The sequence below is a fragment of the Plectropomus leopardus genome, chromosome 12 (assembly GCF_008729295.1).
Source record: "Plectropomus leopardus isolate mb chromosome 12, YSFRI_Pleo_2.0, whole genome shotgun sequence".
In the NCBI taxonomy this organism is placed as follows: Eukaryota; Metazoa; Chordata; class Actinopteri; order Perciformes; family Serranidae; genus Plectropomus; species Plectropomus leopardus.
The window spans coordinates 23,561,948-23,589,121 of NC_056474.1; the positions used below are offsets into that span (position 1 = coordinate 23,561,948).

The following is a 27,174-nucleotide window of genomic DNA, read 5'->3' on the forward strand; positions in this document are numbered from 1 at the left end:
ATCATGACAACTGCATACAAACCATTTTGTAGGAAACCATAAAATTCCAAAATGCCCAAATTATCTGATTGTGTAATACCGAGCTCTCCTAAAAGAGAACTATACCACCTTTGACAGAAGCCACACCTTCAAAAAAACCCCAAAACAACCAACTATTAAGACTTGAATGTTGACATAAATAACAGTTGCTGAAGCTTGTTGCCACAGTAACGAAATGAACATAAGGAACTGCAGTCTGAACTAAAATTCAGTTGTTTCTTTGTGTAGGTAGAGTTATGAAAATGGATTTAGAAACCTGCTGCAAGATGACTGAACAACAACACGTTTCAGTGAACATACTTGTCCTATTACACCGTATCCATAAGGGTACACAAAATATTATTAAAACCTCAGTATAACGAAACCTAACAGCAACACAAAGCAGCCTCCTAAACGAACATAAAATTGAATCATTTAAATCTAGATCAAAATGGTCTTAACACCAGTTGTAGCTAGGTGGCCAACAAACAGACAGCTGAGTGTATCTGATAGTAAATTATATTATATGGTATCTCCAGCTAACTTAAAATGATATAATTTCACCATGTTCTATTAGTTCATTAGTCTATTACTTCTGATTAATCAACAGGAAACAGTATCAATGGTCTTCATAGGGGACTACTTATTTGGTAGAAAGCACTTTTGATAGAAAAAGTGTATGGTGAGGTCTGTACATGGATAAAGACAACACTGACAACCTCGCAGCACTTGATTTTTTAAAACTCCATTTTATGAGTGTGGAGCTAGAAATCTAAGAGTGATACCTCAAAACCTGTTCACAAACAAACAAAACCATAGCTAGATTTTAAACTGACACTTAAAAATAACACAACTCAGCCTCTGCTCTTTTGTGTCTTGGATAAGACACATGGAAGTATCCTGTGACCTCATTCTGTTGAGAAAAGACAGACAGAAAGAGGACAACAGGAGACGATGAGTAACAGTGTTTTTATTCACACTGGTTGCTTTCCATCTGTTGCAAGACCGGCTTGCACCTCCGGGAGGTTTGAGACAAACACACACTCTTATACATGCACACACACAATCACGTCACTGGTGTTTGTGAAGCTTGGCGGGATGTTTTTTTTTTTTTTTGTTATCTTTTTTTCTCTAAATACATATTTTAGAGAGTGTATTTACTTACATAAATGTGTGTGACAGTGTTTGAGAGTGTGTTTGCCAAAACTCAGGCAGGAATATAGAGGAAAAAAACAGATGACTTTGCAGAATCTGCAGCCTCCCCTTTTATTTAGATAAAAGCGCTGACTCAGGAGCCTGTCTGCTAGCTACAGTGAGATTTTTACCTTCATTTATCTCCACATGGCTTTAATTTAAGAGTACACTGGAGCCTTGCAGATAAAGCACTGCTTGAGTCTTTATTCTATATATTCATTGTGTGTGAGTGTGTGCGTGTGCACGCGTGCGTGGCAAGGTTTTAGAGCTGTAATAGGTTATGATGTACAGTTATTAATCTCAGTCTAGCAGTAGTGACATCTCTGATCTCTGTCTGACTGTTGATGAGTTTCCCAGTTTCCCTAGATGAGTAGTCTATTAAACTGACAGGAGCAGTGAAAGTACAATAGACTAAACAGTGTCTGTGTAAGTCCAATTTACACCAACAAGCCACAACATTAAAACCACTGACAGTTGAAGTGAATAACACAGATTACTAGTTACGATGCAATGTTTAGCGGGAAACCTTGGGTCTAAGCATTTATTTGGACGCCACTTGACAAACAACAACCAACCAAACATCATTACAGATCAAGTACATCCACTCATGGCCCTGACACTCCCCAATGGCAGAGGTCCCCCCCAGTAGGATAGAGTGCCATGCCACACCAAAAAAACTGTTTAGGAATGGCTGGAGGCCGTGACGAGTTCAAGGTGTCGACCTGACCTAATAATTCCCCACATCCCAGTCTGATCAAGCATCCATCCCATAGTCACATTTCTTGATATGTGTCCATGAGTAACAATAACAATACTGGTTTAGGTGCCACATTCAAAATGCCAGTGACACAAGGCCTTGTGGGTTCAAATCCCAATTTTGCATACTTTACAGAATAGAGTTAGTTTACAGCTGATAGTATAATTACTTTCTTCTCCTTCACCACACAAAAACCTTTGACCAAGGATAGAATAGATGCACTGTATGACAAAAAAAAGCACCAGGATGGCTGAGAGGTTAAGCCGGTGGACTTAAGATCCAATGGTTAAATGCCCATCTGGGTTCAAACTCAACTCCTGGCAATGTGTTTGCAGTCACTGCCTATTCCATGTCTTAATTACAAAATGATAAATGTGGAAAAAAACATCTGAATGGAATGCCGTTGCATGTTGCCCCTTTGCTGCAACTATAGAGTACAAACTAACAGTCACTGTTAGGAGATGGGAAACAAAGTGGGGTCTTGTGTGTCAAAATTTGCACTTACAACCCTGTCACTTTACGCTACTTGCACTCACTGTGTTTCTGCGAATATTGACTCAGATAGTGTGCAAATCGCACAACTATGAGAGGTCATTTCGAGGAAATTGTCAGCATAGGTTGTGATTGAACAAATGACCAATTTCAAATCACAAGGATGGCTGATTTGTTAAGGCATTTCATTCAAGAAGAAATGGACAGATGTCCTTGTGGATTCAAATCCCACTCATGGTATTCATTAATTCCTTGCTGGACAGTAACACCACCGTGTAAAAGAGGAAAAGGACAATTACAGCACCTTTAATCACTAGTGACTATAAATATTTTCCACTTACAATGAAAATAAACCTTGGCTAAAGAAGTCGTTCTACTCTGAACCTCTGCCTAAGATAATGTGTTGTTCTGCAGATCATTTTCAATAAGTGTAGGATGGGGTACCAAACTCAGTAAGTTTATGGAGGATACGGACAGAAAAATGTCAGCATTACCAGTTCACATTGAATCAATCAGTGCCAAATGTTGGTACCTGTGAGAGCATCTGGGTGAGAGAAAAAGACAAAAAACAAGACCACGTGACTCCTGCAGCTTGTTCATGTTAGAGTGAGTCAGGGCAATGGTGAGTCGAAAACTGTCACAAATGTGGTTACACTATTCAAAATTCGTCACAGATCATCCTCACTGCAATATTTGAAATGCAAAATACAAAAGTGGCCAGGGAAACAAGTCTAACCTATCCTGGTCAAACTCAAAACATATCTAAAAGCTGAAGCGTGAACTGAATGTTAGCCTAAAAGCCTGATCCCTTGCAGCAAATACAGCTAATGTTAGCACATCTGCAGCCAGTGCCCAAGAAGTTAAACCGTCCATGGACACTGAAACTTTAAGTGAGGCAATGACAACGTCATTGACATCTTCATGCAATTAATAAGCTACTTAGATAAGCTGTTGTTGGACATAACTGGGCTTATGACTCAGTTAACATTAGCTTAGCATTTTATTAGTGTTAGCGAACATTCACCAATAACTTAACTGCTTGTCAGTATGGAGAAAGTACCAGTTAAAGGTACTGTTGGGTACCTGTACCTACTGGTTCAAATGTTAACAGTACCCAACACCAATGTGATGTGTTTTCTGTTTTTTCTACTGTTTGTTGTTTTTTTTTTTCAAATGGTTACATTTTCATAGCAAATAGTGAGGACCTGTTGGCTGAAATCAGACATAAACAAGATTAAGTGTCCCTTGTGATCTCTGGGCCATTTAGAGTACTCTGTTCTGTTTGTTTCTGAACTGTATTAATAACATCTACAGGTTTGGCTATACCAAAAAGGACAGTACAGTAAGAAAATACTCTTTTTGAGTTTTCTATCCACTGCTTTCTTCCTGCCATTTTTAAGAGGAAAAGTAGAAAACTTAAGTGCTCCAGATGGCTGATGAGGTTTTTGTTACCCTCATTTACCAGGTTGTTCACCTCTACAAGAAAAGGATGGACTTTTGTTGACTTCTTGACCATGTTGCTTGCAATGTGAACGCAGGTTAGAACTGAAGTAAATTAGATCTGAGTGTTGATCCATTCAATCTCTGCTACAAGACTGATGGGTCAAGTCCATTAAATGCATGACTGCCTCTCTGTTGCACTCATTGCATTGGGTTGCACTGCTATTAAGTCTGCGCACTGTCACACTAACACACACGTAACACTCTGCACTGAGGTTAGAAAAGCAGTTTCTTTAACTCAATTTTGCTTTAAACTTTATATCCTATGGACCTAAAATATAATCAACAGAGTTAAGATGAGAAAATGTACAGGTGGGGACATGACTTTCTTGTTCTGTTCCAGTGAGCAGATCTGTGCAAGAACTGAATTCTGCTGGATAATAATGCAATAAATGTGGAAACAAGTGGATATTTAATTAAACCCACTGGAGCAGATTCTTCTTTTTTTGGGAAGATGTGGTTGTTGTGTGTAGGTTAATTCATATGTAATGTAATAGTATATATATGTAGGTAGGTATAGAAGTGTGTGTGTGTGTGTGTTGGTTTTTAATTTGTCCTTTAATTGTTTTCAGTGTGACACTGAGACAGCAGGCAATTGGTTCTGCTCCACATGACTTACTCTCTTGATGTGAGACAAGTATAAATTACTCTTTCAGAGATGAAAATGGAAATAATGATACATTACTGTCATATACAATTGCTCTTTTCTTGTTCAGCATTTCTTTCTGCATCATATGTGGAGGTAAAAACTGTATTGTCATCCTATAACCTTTTACAATAAAGTCTCCTGTTTTGACTCCAGTGGTGACAGTCCATTGGTTGACCTGACCAACGCTTTGATCCAAACTGATATATCTCAATAACTGTTGACTGAATTTCCAAGAAACTTTTCTACAGCCGTTCATAATCCCCAGAGGATGAATCACACTGACTCTGGTGATCTCCTGGCTTTCCCTTTAGAGCCACCACATGGTTGATATTTGTCATTTAAAGTGAAAGGTCTCCGCAACTATTGGATGGACTGCCATGAAATTTGGTAAACACTATCATATTTCACTCAGGGTGAACTGCAATAACTTTGGTGATCTCCCAAGTTATGGTCCAGCACCAAAATCAGGCCAAAATGTTAAATTTTCCATTACTTTGGTTTATGTCAAAATACCAGCCAAATATCTTCATGTTGGCAAACTGATGTTTAGCACTTAGCTGTAGGCTCATAGTCTTTTTAGATTATGTTGTATTCTTCCTCTGTGTATTCTGCATTAGATAAGTGATATCCAACAGTAGTTAATTATCATTATTTTCAACAAAACTAAAAATTAAAATTGAAAGATAGGTGGCATTATGCTTTAATGCATGTGCTACATAGCAGAGAAGAGAGATAACAAGCAATAAAGGAGATGGAGAATGAATTGTAATGGTCCCTGCATAGAGACCCATGGTCAGTGCTATAGCCTGGAAGCCATTAGGGTATCTCAAAATTTTTTTTTAAGGTCTTTTGTACATGCCTAAATGAAATCTACACAGCATTAGTAAAAGACAGCTAGAGTAAGAATAAAACCAGAGGGAAAAGTCCTGACATTAATAGAGAATGAAAAGCAATAAATTGTAAGATTGTTTAATACTTATAAGCTATATAACACTACGGCTACCATCATGGTGCTAATTGAAACAGGCTCGATCAAAGTTGACAAATCATAAAAAAGCACAAACACAGGTGAGAATAACACTTATTATTTAAGTGAGAAATAGAGAACGTTGATTATTTTGTTGAGAGATCTTGATCCGTCAGATATCAGGGGGAATAAACCAAACAGGGCTGTCAGTGGTTATTTTGCACCTCAGATCTCCACTGAACAATGGTTCTCCTCTCCTTAATGGAAATACTGTGAGTGCACGCTTTTGATTATTTGTGTGTGTGCTTCTTATTTTCTTGGATTCAACACTTTACACCGCTTCACCTCACAAATAAATTACTCTGCCAAAAATTCAAAGAAAAGAAAAATTACATTCCACTTCCACAATAGTTGAATGTCACATAAAGCTGGATAACAAAATACAGAAATAGCACAACTCCAGCTGTTGGTCTCTCTGTTTACGGATTTTTGGAAAAATTACCAGGATTGGGCGAGTGGTTAAGGCGTTGCATTAAAAAAAGAAAAGGTCATTTCTTTAAATTGTTTGGTTTATGCATTAAAAGCATTTTCATGGTGATCGATTTTAAAAAAATGATGTCGCTAGGATAGCCTAGTGGCTAAGGATTTGCATTCAAGATGCAACAGACACATCTCCTCCCATGGGTTCAAATCTCAATCCTGGTGCTGTATTTTAAGACTGTCTACTATCATAAGTTACTGCAGGCTGTAAGCTGAACAGGATTTAGTGCTGTCCACAACAAATAATAGCCTAAATATATTTACTGTATGCTGTTTAAAACACTGCAGTGTTTAGTTTGCATTCTTTCACCCAGACACACCGTCCAACCCACAGAGATAATCAAATCGCAACAACTAAAAAATTACTGAACCAGAAAAACAACATATATTGGTGCCTTTTTTTTTTTTTACACTGATCCCTCCCAAGTACCCCAAAACTGTGTTCCCTGAAGGATCAAAGCTCGAGGCTGCAAACAGAGAGGTGATCTATGACACCATCTTTTCACCATTTTATGGCTGCATTGCAGACTGCCTATCTAAGCAATAGAGTGTTAATTGCATCTGCATTGGTGTCTCTTTGATGGCAGAAGGGTTAAAGGCACATTTTGTAAGATCTATAAATAATTTTCAGCTTAAAAGATTCAACCCTATCAACAGAATGGGAATAAGTAACAAACATTTAACAAACATATCATTAGTGTTACTAATGACAGCCAAGCTATGAGCTTACAGTTCGCCGCAGTTAAATGGCATGATGTGACTGTTTTCTTGTCACTGTGGCATTGCTAAAACTGAGCCAAGTAATCCATAAAGTAAACTATACACAAACGCAACATGTGAAGATCATAAGAAAGCAGCCTTATTTTGACCGGCTGTATTTATGCTCTGCTGTCAGTTGTGAGTTGTCTTCTTTCATGACTGTAAATTGCGGTTGTATGTACACAGAAATAGACTGACTGAAATAATGTCAACCACCTCACCCTATTGTAACCACTTGACATTACTGTTTATGAGATCAGGCAAGATTAAAGGGTTAAATACTGCACCCACTTTGGTTGGACTGGATGGCTGGTATTTACAAACAGGTCCTTTAAATAATGGATCAGTGGTAGACAAGTGAGATGGACTTTTGGAGGTTCTGACCTGTCAATGATGCCACACATGTCGATCTGCAGTTGGCTGTAATTTCCCAGCAGTCTTTGCTGCACCATAATCAGGTCCACTGGCTGGTTGTCCACACTGAGGAGACGCATGCAGCCCTGAAAGATGTCGAAGGGATTTTTACATTCCTGACTGTCCTCTTCAGCAGGACAACCTGGATAGGACAGCAAAGGAAGCAGATAAAGGCAAAGAAAACGACGAGAGTGACATGAAAAAGACAGCTTTAAGGAAAGGTCAATATCCAAACATTGGATACTATTTACCCAAATTTAAGATACATCAGCACTTAAGTCAAAAACAACTCACTGTGATAATTAAAATTCACTGTAAGTTTAGTAAGTTTACTGTCCGGGTGAATGTTCACTGTTCCTCAGGGGTAAGACATTGATTTGTGTATTTTTCAGAGGCTGGAATAATGCATATAGAAGCCTATATAAAATGAATATTGAGATTTTTTTCCTCAGCAGTCCATTTAATGTGGAAAAGGAGATGTGTGAGTGTGTATGTGCAGGATGATAAAAAGCCTAAGGCGGTTAGAGAACATGCCTGGACTGCAATACTGCTGAGCTACTGGAGGACAAAAGTGAGGAGATTTGAGAAAAGGAGACAGAAGGAAAAGGCAGCGGAGAGGGAAACAGACAGCTAAGGATAGACTGGAGAAAAGGATGAGAAGACAGAATACAGGAAGAGAAAGAGGAGGGAGAAAGGAGGGGAGGACAGCACGATGGAAGGAGTAAAGGAAGAAATGTGAAAAGAAACAAGATAGGGAAAGATAAAACAGACTTATAACTTTCATTATAAAACAGCCACGAGCTGAATTTGGCTCAGCGCACCCACAACTGTAGAGGTGAGTACTGACAACACCAACTGTACTCTACATTGTATAAAAATGTCAGAAACTTTTAAAATATTAATACACATGTTTCAGGGAAAATCTGACACATTCATATGAAAAATATGATGAAATAAAAACAGGCCAGATGATTCCTGTCTTTACTGCAACTATAGTTTTAAGTTCAAAGGTGCAGTCAGAAAAGTTAATGGATGGAAAAGACACACTATGACCTAAAGTTGCTGCTGAAAAATTAATTTAAAAATAATATAACATAAATCATTCAGATGGGTTGCACTGACAGTGATAGTCTGAGCTGTGGCAGACATTAAAATAAAATGAAAATGAATTGAAATGCAGAGAAAAAAAAGAGGAAATAGATTAATTAATTAACGAAGGATATTAAATTAATCATTTAGGTAAATATGACTGAAAATGGGAAAAATTAAATAAAAAATTCAAATATAGCTTATTGACCTCAGACCTACTGCAAAATGTATTTGAACCAGAACATTAATTATGTGCAGCCGAACTACTCTGGAATACGATCAGTGCTCTACACAGATTTGCTACTGTTTAAATGTCTTCAGAATACTAATTCAAAGTATAATTGAGGCAATGCCAGTATGATCTTTAATGTTGGTGAACTGCAACAGCTCAGTGATCTGCACTTTCTACAGATGGATAACAGACTTTCAGATTATTTGTTTCACTCTTACCACCAAAGAAGAGTTGACTTCCTATGGTGACGGCGTGGCTGGCATGAGCGACGCCTCCTTCTTCTCCATCCACAGCAATGGTCACACGACCTCGTCTGGAGTTCAGCTCCACTGAATGCCACTGACCGTCATTCAGAGCAGAACCTGGGAAAACATTTAATAATATTAATCACTATTTATGTGGCTGCTTTAAAACAAAATCACAGTTTTTACAGAAGGGGTAAACGTATTAATTAAAAATCAATTAGTGGTATGGAGGTTAAGGGTTACATTAGTCAGGGTGTTTAGCTGTAAAGGCTAGGATAAACCTTTTAGGCATTGGTAACAAGAGGTAATTAACCTTAAATTAATTAGTCTGACCTGCACTGAGCTCCAGGAGAGTCTTGCCAGCTTTATGGATCTGTAACTGGAGTCGGGCCTCGCTCAGGTACAGCCAAACCATGCCCCCGTCCAGAGGCAGCTCAAAGGTTAGCAGAAGCCCCACCTTGTTCCACGTCCTAAACTGGAACCCCAGGGACACACCCACAGAGGAGGTTGCCATCGCCACCGGCAACTGGAGGAAGCTCTGGGGGCCAGGGAACGTCACAGCGACGGAAACCGACTCAGCACAAGAAAAGGTCACATTGCCCTGAGAGAGAAACATGCAGAGTGGAGAGAGAGGAGGTGGGACAGAAAAAAATGATTACCAGAGAGATAAAACAACATAAAACATGAATATTAATCAGTTGCAGAGGGCGTGTCGATGTGACCTCTGTCACAATGATCTCATCAGCAAGTCTCCTTGAGAATAAAAGCCATGATGCAAACTGAAAAACACCAATGTCACCCAGCTTAGAGGCGTGGCAGGAGGTGGGGAAGTATGTGAACAGTACTGTATGGACTTTCCCACTGCGGTCCATTGTTTTGAGTAGTGGTAATGACACCAGGTTCTTTGCTAAGGCTGCAGCAGTAATATATTACAGTCCCAGCTCTCTGCTGGGAATATCAGCCTGCTATCTTTATAATGCTCCGGAAACACAGATGACATCTAAAAGCCCTTTGTAGAGCTGTTAAAGTGATATATAGAAGTACATGGTGGAGGATGCAGCACCACTGCAAAATAGAAAGTAAAAAGTGAGCTATAAAATCTTCCAAAAGCCATTCACTAACACACACAGACACACAACTAAAATCCCCATCACACACGTCATTTAAGGCTCGACTTCATTTTGTTATCACACCTTTAAGAATGGCCAAAAGTGGTCTCTATATTAAAAAGGGCTATAACTAATAGCCTCTATTAGATCTTCAGTCATGCATGTGAATCTCTGAACCTTTTTTATCTCAGGCCCTCCGCTCTCTGCTCTTTTATTGTAATGAGAGACCGTTTATTCGAAATGGTTCAGAGCTGCTCTCCACTGAGCTCAAACCACTTATTGTCATTGCAGAAACATCTAAAGGTCCTAATGGAAAAGACAAAGAAGTGTTACTGAGAGTCTACCCATCGCCTACTCTCCTTTGTCCTGCCATCGCTCACTGTCCTCGTTAAGCCCTCGTCAGCTTCACTAACCAGCTAGCAGCTCATTAACAGCAGTCACAGCATCCAGATGATTTCCCAGTGGTGCTCTACGGATGTCAACATGTATGAACCTGCACGTTGACAAACACAACTTCATATATTATGCACGTGAGGGGACTGGTTAGCATTGGGAAAGCGTCAGTGGAACCTTGTGTCCTCGTGGTGTTTGTCAGTAAGTCACAAATAACACCAAGCAGAAACTTTTCTCCCGTTTTTTTTGAGGGACAAATTTAGCCCGCAGATTTTATTTTAGGTGGCGCAGCTCCAGCTATTGATGCTGTATTCCCGCACAGATATAAAAGCTCAGAGCCCAGAGACTGTGGAGAGCTGAACATCAAAGCTCTTTGCTTTCCCCCAATTGATTTACGTGATCTGTCATCATCACATTGCAGGAATAGATGACAACTCAATGTGGTGCCACAAAAGATTTGCAGGCTGGTATTTCCCAAGGATCTCCCCTTTGGAGCTTATTATTTATCTTTTAAGAGATCAATACCATTATATATCTGAAGATGAGTATGCACAGTTTCAAGAAGTATAACAACAGTAACCTTTCAAATGCCATCCTCTTATGAAATTGTGTTTGCAAACAGTTACCTATTTACAAACCATAATGTTACAGTTACTTATTAGCAAACACAAAGCAGCATTAGCATTCATCTGGAATCAGTTATTGGACACCTGAATAATGTAACTTTAATATTAGCTTTGGTTCAATCTCTACACAAATCTGATGGGAAATATCTGTCTCTTAATCTGCAAGATGGTTGATAATTCTTTCTTACATCACATGTGATAATTTAATTAAAACAAACTGTCACTGAGTTAAAGGGAAACCTCTGGTTTCTTTAACCTGGACCCTATTTTCCCATGTTTTTGTGTCTTCGTGATACATGTTATCAACAAGTTTTAAAAAAATGTCTGGTATTAAGTGAGAGACTAGCAGCTGCAGTGAAGGTGCAACATAATCATCAAGGGCAATTGTGCAGAGTCACTTATGTCCCTTTAAAGTACTTGTTTTTGCCACTGACAGACTCATAGTTGTTATGAGAGTCTGACAACATTAGGCAAAAAAAGACCCTACAGATAAACAAAACTTTTTTTCTGTACCTTTTACGCTGATCTGGTCTGTTGGTTAGTACTGCATATGTAAGTTTTGCTGATGGTGAAGCCTCTATCTGAAATCTTGTGTACTCTTGTGGAGCGTCAAAATCAGCAAAATATATTTCATATACGTTTTCTGTATCCCAACACAACAAACTCTTCCCAGCATTAAAGTTACTTCCTTTTTTACTCTTGTGTCCACCATTGTTTCCCTGTCACCTTTTGTGAGATTTCAGAATAAAACTTGAGTGAGACTTAAGCGTGAAACCAGCCAAACATATGGAAAAACATTTCAATTTCTCTGTAGGTTACTTTTTATAATGTTGACAAACACTCATGACCCCAGTCTGATCCTGTCAGTGGCAAAAACAAGTACTTTTAGTGGATGTAAACTGACGGTGCACAGCTGCCTGTAGGAATTACATTGCAGCCTGTTTCACTGCTGCCGGCTGCAGCAGTCTCCCTCAATACTGGACAAATTTCAGAAACTGTTGTCTGCACTGGTCACTTAGACACAAAAAACAGGGAAACAGAGTACAATCTGAAAAATACTGAAGTTTCCCTAAAGCATGACATGTCAAATTAGCTTTACTGTATAAACTACCAGCGAGCTAACTTCAAAACACAGTTACCTTTACACACATGTACACAAATGTACTTTTACAACTGCTTGTTGGCTTCTATCTGTCAGGATAAAGTCAGTAAGGTGGTACTGTTTGTGTTTAGCTCATGGTGAAATTTACTTACCTCTACAGTAACTTGGTGGTCTTTATTTTTTGCTAATTCTATCAGGTTGAGGTCGTTGTACCGCAGGTTTTCCAGGCAGCCATGAAAGTTCCTCTTTGAGACGAGGTCCTGGACTGCCCCTACACGCAGCTGTATGGAGACAAAACCATGCACAAAATTACCAAAATTAAACATATTTGCTTTTTCAACTTTTATGCATATAGCATGTTTATGTGGGCATGTTTCTGTGTGTTCCCTCCCACCTTCTCCATGTCCCAGTCATTGAACTCTGCAGGGATTTGAACCCTTTCTGTGTGTTTGTCCACAGTGAGGTTGAGGTGAGAGCTGCGTCGTGCCACCGCTAAATGGTGCCAATGCTGATCATCTAACAGGCTGCCGAGGGAAGCGAGGCGCCGGGGTTCTGAGGATGAAGTCCTACCTGGAGGAGATAGAGCGATAAAGATAAGGAGGAGTAAGAGGGTGGGGTAAATAGTATGTAAGATGAGGAACGACAACAAAGACAGGGAAGAGAGGATAAGGGGTTGGACAGAGGATAGACATGGGAGCGTTAAGGGGGAGGGGGGTGAGTGATAGGAGGAAGACCAGAGGTAAGTGAGATGACAAGAAGTAAGAGGAGGAAGAAAAGGGAGGAGAGAAAAAAGAGAGGAACAGGCAGGATGAAGTTGAGGTGAAGGGAAGGTAAGATAAAAGGAAAGGAAAGGTGAGATAAAAGGAGGACAACAAGATAGAGAAAGAAGAGAGGAGAGAAGGTAAAGATATCAGTGGATGAAAAAAGGGAAGTGATGGCAAAAGGAAGGAGAGGAGAGAGAGGATAGCAGACAGACACAATAGGCCATAATTGAAGAATAATCACATACCAAGAAATAAAACACACTGAGACAGACTTTTAATCAACACATCACCACTGTTGAGTTTGCAAAGTCTGAGTTCAACATAAAAAAAGAAGGAAAAAAACATGCACAAAATAAGACAAGATAAAATTACACTTCAATGGTTTTCTCATAGTTGTTTGACTTGTGAGTGTTTTTCAGCGTTAAGTTTGTTAATTCATAGGCAGGTTTGCTTCTATAAAGTATAACTGAAGCTAATCTGTTTCCTTTTCAGTTGTGTTGTTTTCTCCTATTTCTATCTTTAGCTATCAGATCCGATAGTTTGTTGTTTGTTATTTGACCTGCAAGTCTGCCTCTTTCTAACAATCTGACCCAGTGTCAATGGAACGCAAGCCTAATGACAGCTACAACGCACCAGCCTCCGCATTGTGTCTAAATATTTCACTTTTCCCAGTATCCCACAGAGAGGGTCACACCGAGGTCAGCCACTCTCATCTCATTAGGGAGTACAGCATATCTGCATACACGCGCTGAGAACCGAAGCCAAATATGTAATAATAACTAAAAACTGCAGAGGAAACACAGCAAGACATAATTAATGATAGATGAGCTCCAGCAGGTTGAAATTTGGGGATTTGTCCCCCCCAAAGTACTGGGAGAAAAGCTTTGTGTTTCTGCTGAGAGAAGAAGCTGAGCCATTAAAAATGTATTAGATATTCTCAAGGGAGAGACAATTCAAACTTCAAAGAGAGAAACAGAGACAGTGTGGAAGATGATGGACAAATTTATTTTTGATATTTTATTCCATTTTGTGAGAGGGTTTATTTGTCTGCAGCTTGGATGAAGAAAAAAAAAGATTTCATCCACAGAGAGAAAGTTGTGGAGCCCATAACACAGGGGACGTTTGTCCTGTCAGAACATTTATTGTGATGAGTTACTGCAAAGAGAGAGAGATCAATATGAGAGACTTGAAAACAAACCAAATGTGTTAAATGACATTGATTAATGGGACAGTTATTGTGCAGTTGGAGGTGGAGAAGAGAGGAGCAGGATTTTACGATTGAGGGTTTTATTGTACGGATGTTAAAACGCTTAATTTGTTATTGTAGATGTACAATGGAATTACGTTTGGTTACTCTCAGGCTGACAAACGAAAAAAAACCAGATGATATTATTACTGGCTGAATGACCAGACAGAGAAAGTATGAATTAAAATGAGAGATTTTAGTGCAAAAAGATAGAGGGTCCCTTGTCTGGTAGTAATATTTAAAACCAGTAGGTAATTTGAGGGGGGACAAGAGGGCATGCCATCCCCCTGGTAAGCAAGTGGTCATGTTGCTGTGATGACCTTGATAACCTGCCATCTCTCTCCATCTCCTGGGTCCAGACCAAGATGTCGTCCTGTCTCAACCCAGACCCAGAGTTCTTAAATTTTAGTAAGCGTCTTTTTGTTGATAGGAACAGCATTTGTATCACAGATTTAAGTGACTGGAAAACTCACAGACTGTCGTAGAAAAGAATTATTTTCTAATAATGTTAATGTAATCATGAGTAATTGTATGGAGTGGTATGGTTCAGTAATGTCATGAGGACTTTAGAGTCTTTCACTGTCTCCAGTAAGTCTGTGTGTTAAGTCAAATCAAGTCAAGTCAACTTTATTCATAAAGCCAATTATCACCAAACACAGTATACGACATCCCTCTGTCCTTAGACCCTCACATCGCCAAAGGAAAAACTCCCCCAAAAAAAACCTGTAACGAGGAAAAAAAATGGAAGAAAGCTCAGGAAAAGTGGCTCAGGAGGGATCTGTCTTCCGGGACGGACAAACGATACTACAAGAGTGAGACCTTGTAGATGTTTTGACCACATTGATAGGCATAGCTGTCTGACATATGGAATGTACTGTTTAAAGATGAATTACTCTTCTGTTACTTCAAGTTTTTGGTATGTCTCTGTCCATGCGTGTGTTGTGCCAAAAGCTTCTCTGATCAGATTTGTGTGATAAATATATAGAAAGGACAACTGAGGCTCGCCGAGTTCTTTTGATTATACAACAAGTTTGCTTCTTCTCTCAAGTTATTTAACTACACATCAAATTTGTGTTATTTATCAAGTTAATTCACCATTCATCGGTTCATCAAGAGTACAAGATTTTTCTCAACACAGACCAATTGCTTATGTTAAATCATTTCATATAATGCTACTCAGCCAATCACATTTGATCATAATGATAAGAGATACACACAGAGAGACAAACGTTAAAAAAACAGTAATCAGAGAACAGTAATGTTACATGCCGTGTTCTAAGAAAGAAAAACAGACAGTGAAAACAGAGCTTTAATCAAGAATGGACAGATTTGTTTCCCCTGCCTTTTTGAAATTAACAAACTGGCTACTGTATAGAACCATATGCTGCTCTTCATCTATTGGTTTCCATTTTCTTTGTAGTTTTGTCTTTGGCAGTGAAGTACAAAGACTCTGACTGTCATCACTGACCTTGTTAGATATGGTTTGTTAATGAGTTGGTCAATTAGTTAAATTCTGAACCAAATAGCAGAAGAAAGAAAAGAAGTGCTACAAGTTTAAAAGGTCAAATTCTCCAAGTAACTGACTAACTTGCATGTTTTGTATTAAAATACCCAAGTCAGTTTTTAAAACACAATTTCTAGGATATGTAAAATATGTATATATTTTTTGTGAAGGTCAGTTTACTATAAATTTCTTCTCTGCTTCAGAGCACAAAGTGACAATACTTGGCCGAATGCTTGAACTTGCTTATTTCCTCACTTTTATAAATTCACATTCACACTGAAAGCTTTATAATTATATTTTTCAACAGCTCAAACGTGGCGGTGTCAGAAAACTGACCTATTGTGACAAACATTTAAAATGCAGTATTAATATTTTTTACACTTCACTAGACATTTGTGATGAATCTCTGCTTTAATTAGCTGTCACTTTTGCCTTTAATATTAAGACTTCAAATTTTAATGCTTTTCACACAGACAATATATGTGCCACATATTTGATAATACTGTTTAAATTATTTTGTGATAAAATGGGCAAATTAAAGTAATAAATTACTTAACTAAAAATGCCTTGCTATATCATACAATTAGCTTTTTTTTGCTACATACTGGACTTATCAGGAAACCATTTGATAATGATGTGACTTACTGCCTCTCGACACCCCCTGATCTTGTGAGCAACTAATTAAACTGTAGTCGGTGGTACAGATATAAATTGAAGCGTGATTCTGCAGCTGAATGGCTTATTGCTCCAGTACTAATACTAATCTTCAAATACAGAACATTCAAGAACTGGATCTCGATGAACTATATATTTAATATTTCGCAAAATAATGGCATGTTTTTTCATCTCATTTTTTTCATCCAATGTCTTGCTAAACAATGAAAAAGAGAAATATGTGTCCTTGTACGCTCTCAGTTACATTTAACTGACCTGTTTGTTTGTTTGTTTTTAATAAAATTTAATTTGAACATGTGCCCATGTACAGTAAACTGTTGGTAGAACTGAAGAGTGGTCAACACAGACTATGCTTGTATTGATTTGGTTGTAAAAACTAAATATTAGTCTGTGGTTTAGTCTATATTTCTATATTATTCTGCACATGTCCTGAAGACAGAAACACCTCACTGTGTCTTGTCTGCTATTTTATTAGTGCTGCTCCAAATCTGATTATGGAAAAGACAGTGACAGCTCTTATCAGAAAACTGGCTGGTTTAATCATTTTAGAAACTGACTCTCATAAAGCACCATGTCTGTCACAAAATCTGCAGCTCTGTGATTATCCGTAACTTGACGGACAGAGAAAAGTTTGTTTTGAGTATTTTTTTCTGCGTCAGAAGTTTATTATTTATTTTATTTTCACTGGGTAAGAAAGGTAAAGAGACACAGTTTTTAAGATAACATCATCCACTTTTCTTTTGTTTGAAAGTTGCGAGTTGATTCTGCATCATAAGCCAAACTGTAGAAACAAGATACCAAAATCAGACAGTCCAATTTGCAGCAGTTACAGTGTCTTCAGTGTCAAACACAAGAAATGATCACAGAGAATCATTACATACTTCAATAAACTGAAGTATGGGGTTCAGAGCACAGGGAGATATTGACTGGGATACCATAAACTAGCACTACATACAGGCTTATATTACATAATTCTGTATTAACTATGAATAGGGATATCTATACAGAATTGGCATGTGCTGATACCCACAGTGAAATATTGTGAAGTACAATGCTATCGTTGCTGGAGTGCATGTGTGTGTGTTTGGTGTGTATGTGTGGGGGTGTTTTTACTATACTATATTGTATTTAAATATATTTTCTATATGTATGTATTTTGGATTTCTCTGCAATACAAATATAGACTTACCCTTTGATGTAATAAGGCAGGCACAAAACATGTAGATTTACAAACAATATGTTTTTAACAATAATGAATAAACCGTCTCTCTGTGGATGACACTGAAAATACATAATCATCAGCTCTACAGCACTAAACATTAGTACACTGGTGTTGCACACGTGATATCAATCTGCACATTGCTAAACTTGCAGTGAATGCCAATCCAAACCTGCCGCCGCAGTGTTGGACCTTTAAAGCCAGAGTTGGGCTCAGTGGTTGAATACTGTGATGGCATCATCCATCAGCTTAACTTTATTATCTATCTGCTTATTGTTTCACTAAAAAAGCCAAAATCTTACAATCTGCATCATTTAAAACTGACAGCAGCTAAGTGTCTGATTTCTCTTTGCTGAGGGAACTTTTCCCAGAAGTTTTAACTCAGCATGTTTTTTAATCAGTATTTTAAATTGAAACTTCAAATTGCATGGGTTTATTGATATGTGGTTCAGGATTATCTAGCAATGCAGAGCCCTTTGATTATTACCCAGCAGTGCAGCAAAGTAAGTGACTGTAACTTATGAGATAACCACTGTTTCACCATGTGGACTACAAGTAATCAGCAGTGTATATGTTGTATCTGTTGTCCTTGCTTCAGCTTGAGAAAATAAGACATACTGTGAATGGATCCAATGACAAATACACTACAATATGGTCTCCAGTTATTGATCATGTGAATGGACTGACTCTTTAATACACCATACCATCCCACTGGTGATTTCTTTTTGATTTTCTTTTCGCCATTGGAATTAATATGTATGTTTTGCATAATATGAATATATCTGTTTATTGCAACCGTCTGTCCATTTGTATGTCTGTCTGCATAAGCAGAAATGTTTGTTAAATGAAGTTATAAAAAAAAAAAAGAATGGGGCAAATTCCATTAATACAAACATACTGTGATCTGGGTGACAAGTAACATTCTGATTTCTTCGCCAAATCCACCTGCAGACTATTACTTAAAATGAGACTGAAATGCCAATAAGATGATGATACAAGCATCAATACAAAGCTTTAACTGCAATTCATTCCAGTATCAAGTGCAATATTACTACTTGATGTTCTGAAAGATGTTCAACAAAAACAGGTCACTTTAAGAGCCATGATGCACAAATGACAAAAACTGATAGAACTAAGCAAGGTGCAAAATGCACAAAATATTTTGCATGTAGGCAAAGAAAATGCTTTCATAAGAAGAGCAGTGCTTTTAGTGCACATTGTCTGAAGACAGATTTATCTGCTATTCAATTTCAAACTATTAGTGTTTAGTTTCCGCTGTTCTCCAGGCAGAGAAAGTAGGTCTCCCTGTGAAGGGTTATTACTCAGTGTTGCCTCATGAAATGAACTGCAACCACTCCGGGGGGTCAGACCTGGAGGTGTTAGTGTTAACAGGGCAGAGCGGAGCATGCGTGAGCTTGGGGTCAGTGCACACAGCAGATGACCTAAATTACACAATATGTAACCTAAAAATCTCATGCAGAGAGAGAGAAGCAGAGGGTGAGAGAAAGTGGAAAATATGAAACAGAAAGTTGAAGGACACTGAACTGAAAAAGGCTTCAGGAGAAAACAGGTAAAGAGTTGTGTTGGCATATCCAAAAAAAAGAGATACATAATAAAGGAAGAGAGAGAGAAAAGAAGAAAGATGGTTGATGTGAAATATCAAAAGAATGTGAATCTGTGTGTGTGTGTGTGTGTGTGTGTGTGTGTGTGTGTGTGTTAGATATGAAGAGCAAAAGTGAGGAGACAAAAAAAGGCAAGTGGTCTCTTCTGATGTGGAAAAAATACAGTAATATGAGATCTGTGGAGACAAACCGAGCCAAACAACAGTAATTACAACAGAAAAGAGGAAACAGAAGCAAAGAGTCATGTAACAAATACAGAGGAGAAGAAAGGGATGGAAATATAAGAAAACACAGTAAAAGAGGAAGAGGAAGAAGGGGAGAGGCTGTTTGTTGTTGTTTTACTGTTGTTTTGTTACAGCAGAAGCAAATCTCCTCCCCAATCTCTCCTCTATCTTTCCAGCAGACGGCTTTAATTTGTTCTCACTGAGCTGAATTCTCTCTACAGTGACACAGACTTCCTTTAAGATGACACAGTATTTAAGTCTGTACTGCCATTCTCTAAGATGCCACAGAATATGTTTAAAGTGGGAACAGACTTCACTTAAATTACAGGCAAGTTAAGTGTTATAGTGAAAGTGTTTTTCTTGAGGATGACAGCCCTTTCTTCCTAAGGAGACAGTTTTTCAAGGTGATCCACTTCTCACGGTGATACAGACGCTTTTAAGATGTCCCCGTCTGTTGAGACAGTGATTCTTCACGTGCACACAGTGTTTAAGGGTACTTAATGTCATGATTTTCTTTAAGGATGTGCTACAGTGTTTTCTTGAAGTGAAGTTATTTCACAAGTTTGCATTCTGAGAAAAGAGATGAAAGAGAAAGAGGAGGGCAGTGGGTTCAGATGGATGAAAGTTAGGATAGACGTCTGAGAGAGGAATGGATGAAGGAAGAAAAAGAAGGTGGGATGAAGAACATTTATGAGGAATATGTATCAGAAATGAGGGCAGAAAGAGAGTAAAGGGGGGATGGGGAAAACACTTTTGGGAGAAATGGAGAGAGGCCAAAAGGAAGGAAGGAAGGAAGGAAGGAAGGGAGGGACAGAGGAAGGAAGGAAGGGATGGATGGATGGATGGAGAAAGTATCTCAGCAGCCAGATGGGGTTCCTGTCAAGAGGTGAGCCATATGGCCATATGATGATTCAGCATGGCAGCCTGACAACCGCTGGTTTAACCTCGTTTACACACACACGCACGCACGCACGCATGCACGCACGCACGCACGCACACACACAGTACAGACTGTAACTCATGCATCAAGTCTCGCACAGTCCTGTCCAAACACACGCTACAGTGAATGGGAACCATCCATCATCTCTGCAATGAGACAGAGACGCAGAAGCAGCAAAGCGTGAGCCAAAATTTAAACCAATCAGGCGGCAGCGTGCGTGTCGTCTATCTCACCCAACCACAACCAATCTACAGTTATCTCAAAGGAGTTTATATTGTCCTCTTGTACAGATGTTCTGTCCCAGTACATCCAGAAAGTGACTCAAGTTACATGTCAAGGAACTCAATGTGTTCTTGCTGATCAGATTGTTTCAGCTGAAGTTTCTTTTTTTTTTTTTTTTTTGTGGAAATCATAAGCAAGAAGTAAAGTCAGTTTACTACTACCGACTACTGAGTCTTCTATTATTTGTAAAGATGCCAAAGTACTGAAGATTACTTATGAATCTAACAATGTATCATTGTATATTTTTGGTCTATTACTTACATTTAGAGATGGACATTTTTGAATATTTTAGCTATTTTCTTTCTATCGAAAGACAAAATTTTGGCACACACATCTCTTGATTATCTATTTTCTTGAAGACATGAACACAGACTCCTTACAGTCTTCAAATAACTTAGGACTAGTGTGAAACATCGTCATTTATGATTTGCAATTTTAAATATTCACATACTAGTGCTAATTGTTTCTTATTATTACTGTATTTTAAATTTTATAAACACTTTACACACAGCACATTATACATATTATTTATTAATTTACAACATTTACACACTAATGCTAACTGTTTTTTTTAATCATAACTGTATTTCTATTGTGTATTCCATACTTTTACATGCTGGTACTTATTTCAACTTTTCTACGCTTGGCATCAGAGTGACTGTGATGAACAGCAATTTCCCTAAGGGATCAATAAAGTATTTCTGAGTCTGATTCTAATTCTGATCTTGGAAACATGTTTAAAGTAAGCAACAGGCACTTATTCTAAAAATATATCACATGTTCTTAAATTTAGTTATTTTATGCTTCACATGTTTTTCCTCTTTTTTATACATCTGCTGATAATTTTGGAACATTTAGTCTGAGCGTGTCGCTCAGGCCCATTACTATATTTCGGTAAGTGCTTTCATTTAAATGGAAAAGAAGTTGTTATAGAGGGTTCACTTAACTAACCCCAACGCTCCATTGGTAAAAATATATGCCAGCATTCTCCTTATTCACGTATTAGTGTGTGTATCTGAAAATATCAATCACTGTCAAGAATTAGCTGTTTTTCTCCTGCAACCCAAAAATCAAAGAATTTCCCTTGCAATTTAGTGGTATTTTCTTTTAATCTCATTAAAGACACAAGTAACATGCTTTAAACCTTTAACCAACATAATCCAATAAATCTTATTTCCACATTTGTATTTTGTATTTACCCTTTATTAACAGTTTATTTTGAAAACTGGATGTAGTCACATGCATATCCTTCCGCTAACATCACCAAGTGCGTCACTAGGTCTCCCTGTCAGCTCGATCTGGGGCCGTTTGACCACATTATTTTTAGAACGGACCCTGTGGTTGAGTCATTGGCTCCCTGTAGGTGACCAGGCGCTCACGGGTACTGTGGTGGCTACACCTGTCCCAGAGAATGTGATATGGACGGGGCAGAAAAGAATACTGGCAGCTTGTGAGAAGTGCTGGTTTGCAAGAAAAAGTCACGGTACACTAGAAAGAAAACTGTAGAAGGGCCCGTACTGCATACCTGTGAGTACTGCCCCACTTCAAGCACTGAATAACCCCCACTTTTCTTCTGCGAGTAATGCTCGTATTTGAACTCCACTGTGCTGCATCAGTATGTATGAGAAAATGTCAGTGGGTATGAGTGCGTGTCTGGTGTCTTGTACCTTGTCTGAGCAGCAGCAGTAGCTTTCCTCTCTCTAACTCCAGACTGACGCCGAGTCCTCCCTGTCCGTCTGCATGCAAAAGCATCCCAGAATTCCTCAGGGTTTTAAACTCCAGGGAGACAACCTCGCTGGATGTCCGCCTCGGCCCAGGACTCAACCTGTACACCAGACTGCTGCTGCCGCCGTCAAAACTCACGACATCAGAGGCTGAAAGAGAGAACAGAGACAAGAGTCAGGACCTTACAATCAAATAACAGTGAAGCATCCACGCCAGAACCTTGGTTCAGCAGTTTAACTATGATCCCCTTCATCGGGTGAAAGAATCTTCCCACATCTGTTGTTTGGTTGCAGGAGAGGACTAAATCTAGTAGCAACCTCTGAGGCTGAAATAAAAACTGCAGTTCTTCGAATGGCCACTTGATGCTGGCTCCAAAAGCAAGTCAATCTCCACTGACCTCATGTTAAAATGTCTGACCTAACACAAGAAATAATCATTTCTACACTGGTACAAAAAACAGTTTTGGGGTACATTTTTATAAAACTCACCTGCTTACATTTTTTTAGGCTTAAAGGTATGCGTATTTAAGGGCATGCCCACTTTGAGTGACCTGTGGTTTAATTGACAAGTTGCTACCATTGCAACGATGGTTAGTTTATATGACGATGGTGTAGATTCTACTACTATTTCAGTGTATTTTCAATTAATGAAATTCTTTTGTTAATTGTAACAAAATGGTTCCCTTAGAGAGTGTTGTTCACTAGCTAGTTGAACTACAAAACCCTTTAAGGAGTCAGATCTTTGGTTTTAATGTGTAATGTGTGTGTTTTGTTTTAATGTTTTTTGGCCTGTTTTCACGCACTAAATTTAAAATTGGAGTCCACAAAGTAACAGGTGATGCCGTGTGGCTAAATCCATTATTTTTTATCAGTCTGTGAACTGAGTCTGTATTCTGTTTCTCACTTTTCATCAGTTAGTTTTACCTCAGGGTGTCGCTTGCCTGCTGGGGGTTTGGGCTGAGGTGAGGTGAGTTTAAAGTGTGTGCTGAGTTTAGGGGGTGTGTAGGATGAAAAGAATGGACTGCAAATGCTGAAATGTTAAAAAAAAAAAGCAGCAGCTGAGTTCGGTGTCAATTTCCTTTTCAGCAGTACAACTAATTTCTCTGACTGAACGTTTTTTAATGAACTTGGCAACTCCAGGACTTGCACACAAACACACAACCACTTTGCCTGCAGTAATGCTCTTATTGGATTGTACAGTGTATTTCCTGCTGATTACAGAGCAGCAAGATGAAGCTCCAGAGCACTGAGTCACCCTGAATGCGTAAAGCTGAGAACATTACTTTAACTCCACTCTGCTACTTTATACACTAACGAGGCATTCAGTCCTAGATGACATTTCATCCCAGGATATTGACATCTGACTATAATTATCCCAAGAATAGATTGGTGCTTGTTTATGGCTCATAACTTGGCACTTGGTACTCCTCAGCTACAAGCAAATGCATTAATATGTCCTTCAGTCTGGCACATGTCAGGGAAACAGTATGTGGCAGCTACATTAATTTGGTGTACCTTTACATTGTGTTCAGTCCAGCAGCTGGCAAGTTATTAACCTTTCAACATTTTTAATTCTGTGCAGAAAGTAAATATGCGTTTGGCCTTTTGATTAACAGACTCTTAATTCAAACCTGCTTTAAACACTTGGATACAGTGGAAACAAGCTGTAGACACAACAGTGACATTATTAAGTTGATATGGCAAACCTATAAGCAAACAGTTGTCTATTTACACATCTAGCAGATAGCAACTTAGCAGAAGTCAACTTTTCTGCCTTTGGCTGTCGAGAGCTGCCATTACTGTTTTGCAAACAGCGGCCTATATGTCATATCATCTACTCCAACGCAGTCTCTGATTGGCTGCTTACGTTTTACGCTTATCTTATCAGTATGGTTTCACCAGGCCATCACTCCTTAGCTAGAGAAACTTTGAAATGTTTCAATACTTTTAAACCATTACGAAACCCGTCTCGAGCTACGTGCCGAAGCTGGAAGTGACGAAACTTTTCAAAACAGTTCGATCTTCAGTGTCGAAATTGCCATCTCTATCCTCAGCCATTACATCATCAGCCTTGGGAAAAAAGCAAACAAAAAACACAATAACACGTGTTTAATTCTCGTTTACAACTTGCCCAATTGGGTTGCTGGATTAACAAGCCCAGCATGGCATTTCACTAGCCTTTGGCAACTGGGCAAACCTTATTGTTGAGCCCTGAGAAGGGAAGGCAAAAAAAAGACGTATTTTTGTGTTCTGCATTATCTAGAAATAATATTTGCATAAAAGGAATAAGACATCCAAATAAAATCCTACAGAATAAAAGCTTTATCTCTGTATGTTTTATGACCAAATAAAAAAAAGTGTCACAAAAATGGCAGAAAGTACATATCAAAATATTCTTAATTAACTTTACTCCATCATCATACTATCATTTAATCAGTAGCTCTGTAAGAAAAAAGTCAGCTATTTTATATGCATATAAACAGGTCACTTATACATTTTAATATCGATTAGTTCTTTTGATTGGGATCACAAACATATGAGGGACTGACAGCAGTAGTGTGATGTCTGAGGTGTTGGTTCTATATGAATGTCGAGTGTCTATCAGTTTTTATAGATTTGATTACATGTAAACACCTGTGACTGTTAAGGAAACCACAATGTCTGAAATCTGCCAAAGCACATTATGAAATGTTTTGTTGTGTTGCCTGAACAGCAGATTAATACCCACAATAAATTTTTCACACTGTGGTAAACTGTTTGCTGCTAACAGCTATATATCACCTCCCCTCAGTATATTACATTTGTTTTTCTCTGGAGGATTCAGCTGTGCATGCTACATTAGTTTACTGCCAGGAAAACCACAAGTCTCCTCTGCCAACCGTTACAGCGGCTGATAAACATATCACCCGAATATATATCTGCTGTGTCCTTAAATAACTTTAGAATATTTCCAAACCACTACAGGCTATTTATCAAAATCCATCTTTTAAATGTTTCTCATAATCCATCTTCTTCCAGAGGGGACAGTAGCAAAGACAGTTTTAAGGGACACAGAATGGTTTATATCATAAATCATCTTTCCAGTAATGTGAGTTTCCAACTAATGTGAGTAATTAATGCTAGGAGGTTTGTGTGTTTTCTGTCTCTGTATTGAGACCTCTAAATGTACCAAGTATTCAGAATTTTAACATATTCGGCGTTTTTTTGTTGTTGTTGTGGACCTGTCAGGCCACATGAGCGAAGGTAAAGCTAATATGGAGCTATTATGGGAAGTAAAGCAATCAGATTCATTATGGTTATGTGTATTTGCTTTACTCACTGTGATATTTGTGTTGATGCATGCCAAATTTGTATTATTTTTACACTAAATAAACAGTGTTCAGCCGGCATGGTGGTGAAGTGGTTAAAACTGTCACCTCACAGCAAGAGGGTCCTGGGTTCTAACCCCATTTGGCGTGGCGTTCAAAACTTTGTTGGGTGGGGGGGGTTGCATGTTCTCCATGTCTCAGCATGGGGTTTTCTCTGCGTTCTCCAGCTTCTTCCCATATTCCAAAGACATGCAGGGTAACTGGTGACTCTAACTTGGCGGTGGGTGTGAATGTCAATGTAAGTGGTTGTCTGTCTCTGTGTTAGCCCTGCGATAGTCTGTGACCTGTCCAAGGTGTATCCTGCCACTCACCCAGTGACAGCTGGGATAGGCTCCAGCACCACCGCAACCATTGAGAGGATAAGCGGTTACGGCGAATGAAGTAATTACTGAACACTTTTCAACTACACTCAATTTCAAGTATTTGGATCTTTCATCTCCCCAGCAATAAAATACATCTTTATGTGCTAAGTAGCAAATGTATGTAAATTGTCATTGTGAGCATGTTTCTATGCTAACATTGGCATTTCACTCAAAGCACCACTGTGCCTCACAGAGCAGCTAGCGTGGCTGTGAAGTCTTACTCTTGATAGAAAATGTATAGTGAAATTATTTTTTGTTTATTCACATGATAAACATTTGCACTGGTACTGGGAAATGGTGAAAAGGGAAGATAACCTGACTTCTAAGATACTGTTACCTGACAGAAAAACCTTAAACAAAATAACCCCAAAAAAACCCTGTTTATTTGTACTGGCGACAATTAAAATTACTCTATGTGACACCTTTGATATATATTATGTTTTAAAAGAATCAGTGTTCAAAACAAATGTTATTTTCAAAGCTTTCAGTCTGACTACAGCCTGACTTCAGATAAAAGGAGGAACCAGAAATAATAGAGAGGCGAACAGCTAGAATATGAGACACACACAGTCCATATGGAAATCATGTTTACACATTAATATTTACTGTTTGATAAATGTATTTGAGCATATATGTAAATGCGTGGAGCCGTTTTGATATTCATGAGCGTGGTGTGTTATTTCATGAACAAACAGCAGTGAGGATGGAAATCAGGGCAGAGACACAGCAGGGAATTAACGCTGAGAGGACAGAGCATTACAAACACCTGCTACTTTCACCAAGTTATGAGGAGGATGAAGAAGATGAAGATCAGTGAGGATTGAATGCATGTGAAGTTAAGTCGTGCTTATCCAAAAAGAAAAAAAAAGAAATTAGATAATAAAACTACAAGATGTTTTTAAGGTGGAAGTGAAAAGAGCAGTGACATTGATGTTTGTTATTTTATGAAAGGAGAACCTGTTAATCTAATAATTTAGTCACTGGCTCAAATAAGAAAACAGTTTTTTGCCATGGAACCATTATTAATACGAAGAACTGTGTAACTTAAAAAGAAAATCAGAGTGGGGAAAAGGTGAAAAAATATGTTTCTGTGGGCTGTGTGTTTAGTTCAATGTGTTGTTGCAAGCGGCTGATGCTGCCAGTGTGTTGTGTGATCTG

General features: G+C 38.5%; 1 protein-coding gene across 1 annotated transcript in view; it reads right to left on the reverse strand.

Annotated features, from left to right (window-relative positions):
* Positions 1–27,174, reverse strand: part of LOC121951319 (contactin-associated protein-like 4) — a 127,205-nt gene that overhangs the window by 49,827 nt on the left and 50,204 nt on the right. Inside the window, 6 exon segments of the mRNA XM_042497596.1 lie at positions 7,261–7,432; positions 8,830–8,973; positions 9,190–9,457; positions 12,239–12,367; positions 12,481–12,656; positions 22,230–22,436. Of these exon segments, the coding sequence (XP_042353530.1) occupies positions 7,261–7,432; positions 8,830–8,973; positions 9,190–9,457; positions 12,239–12,367; positions 12,481–12,656; positions 22,230–22,436 (1,096 nt within the window).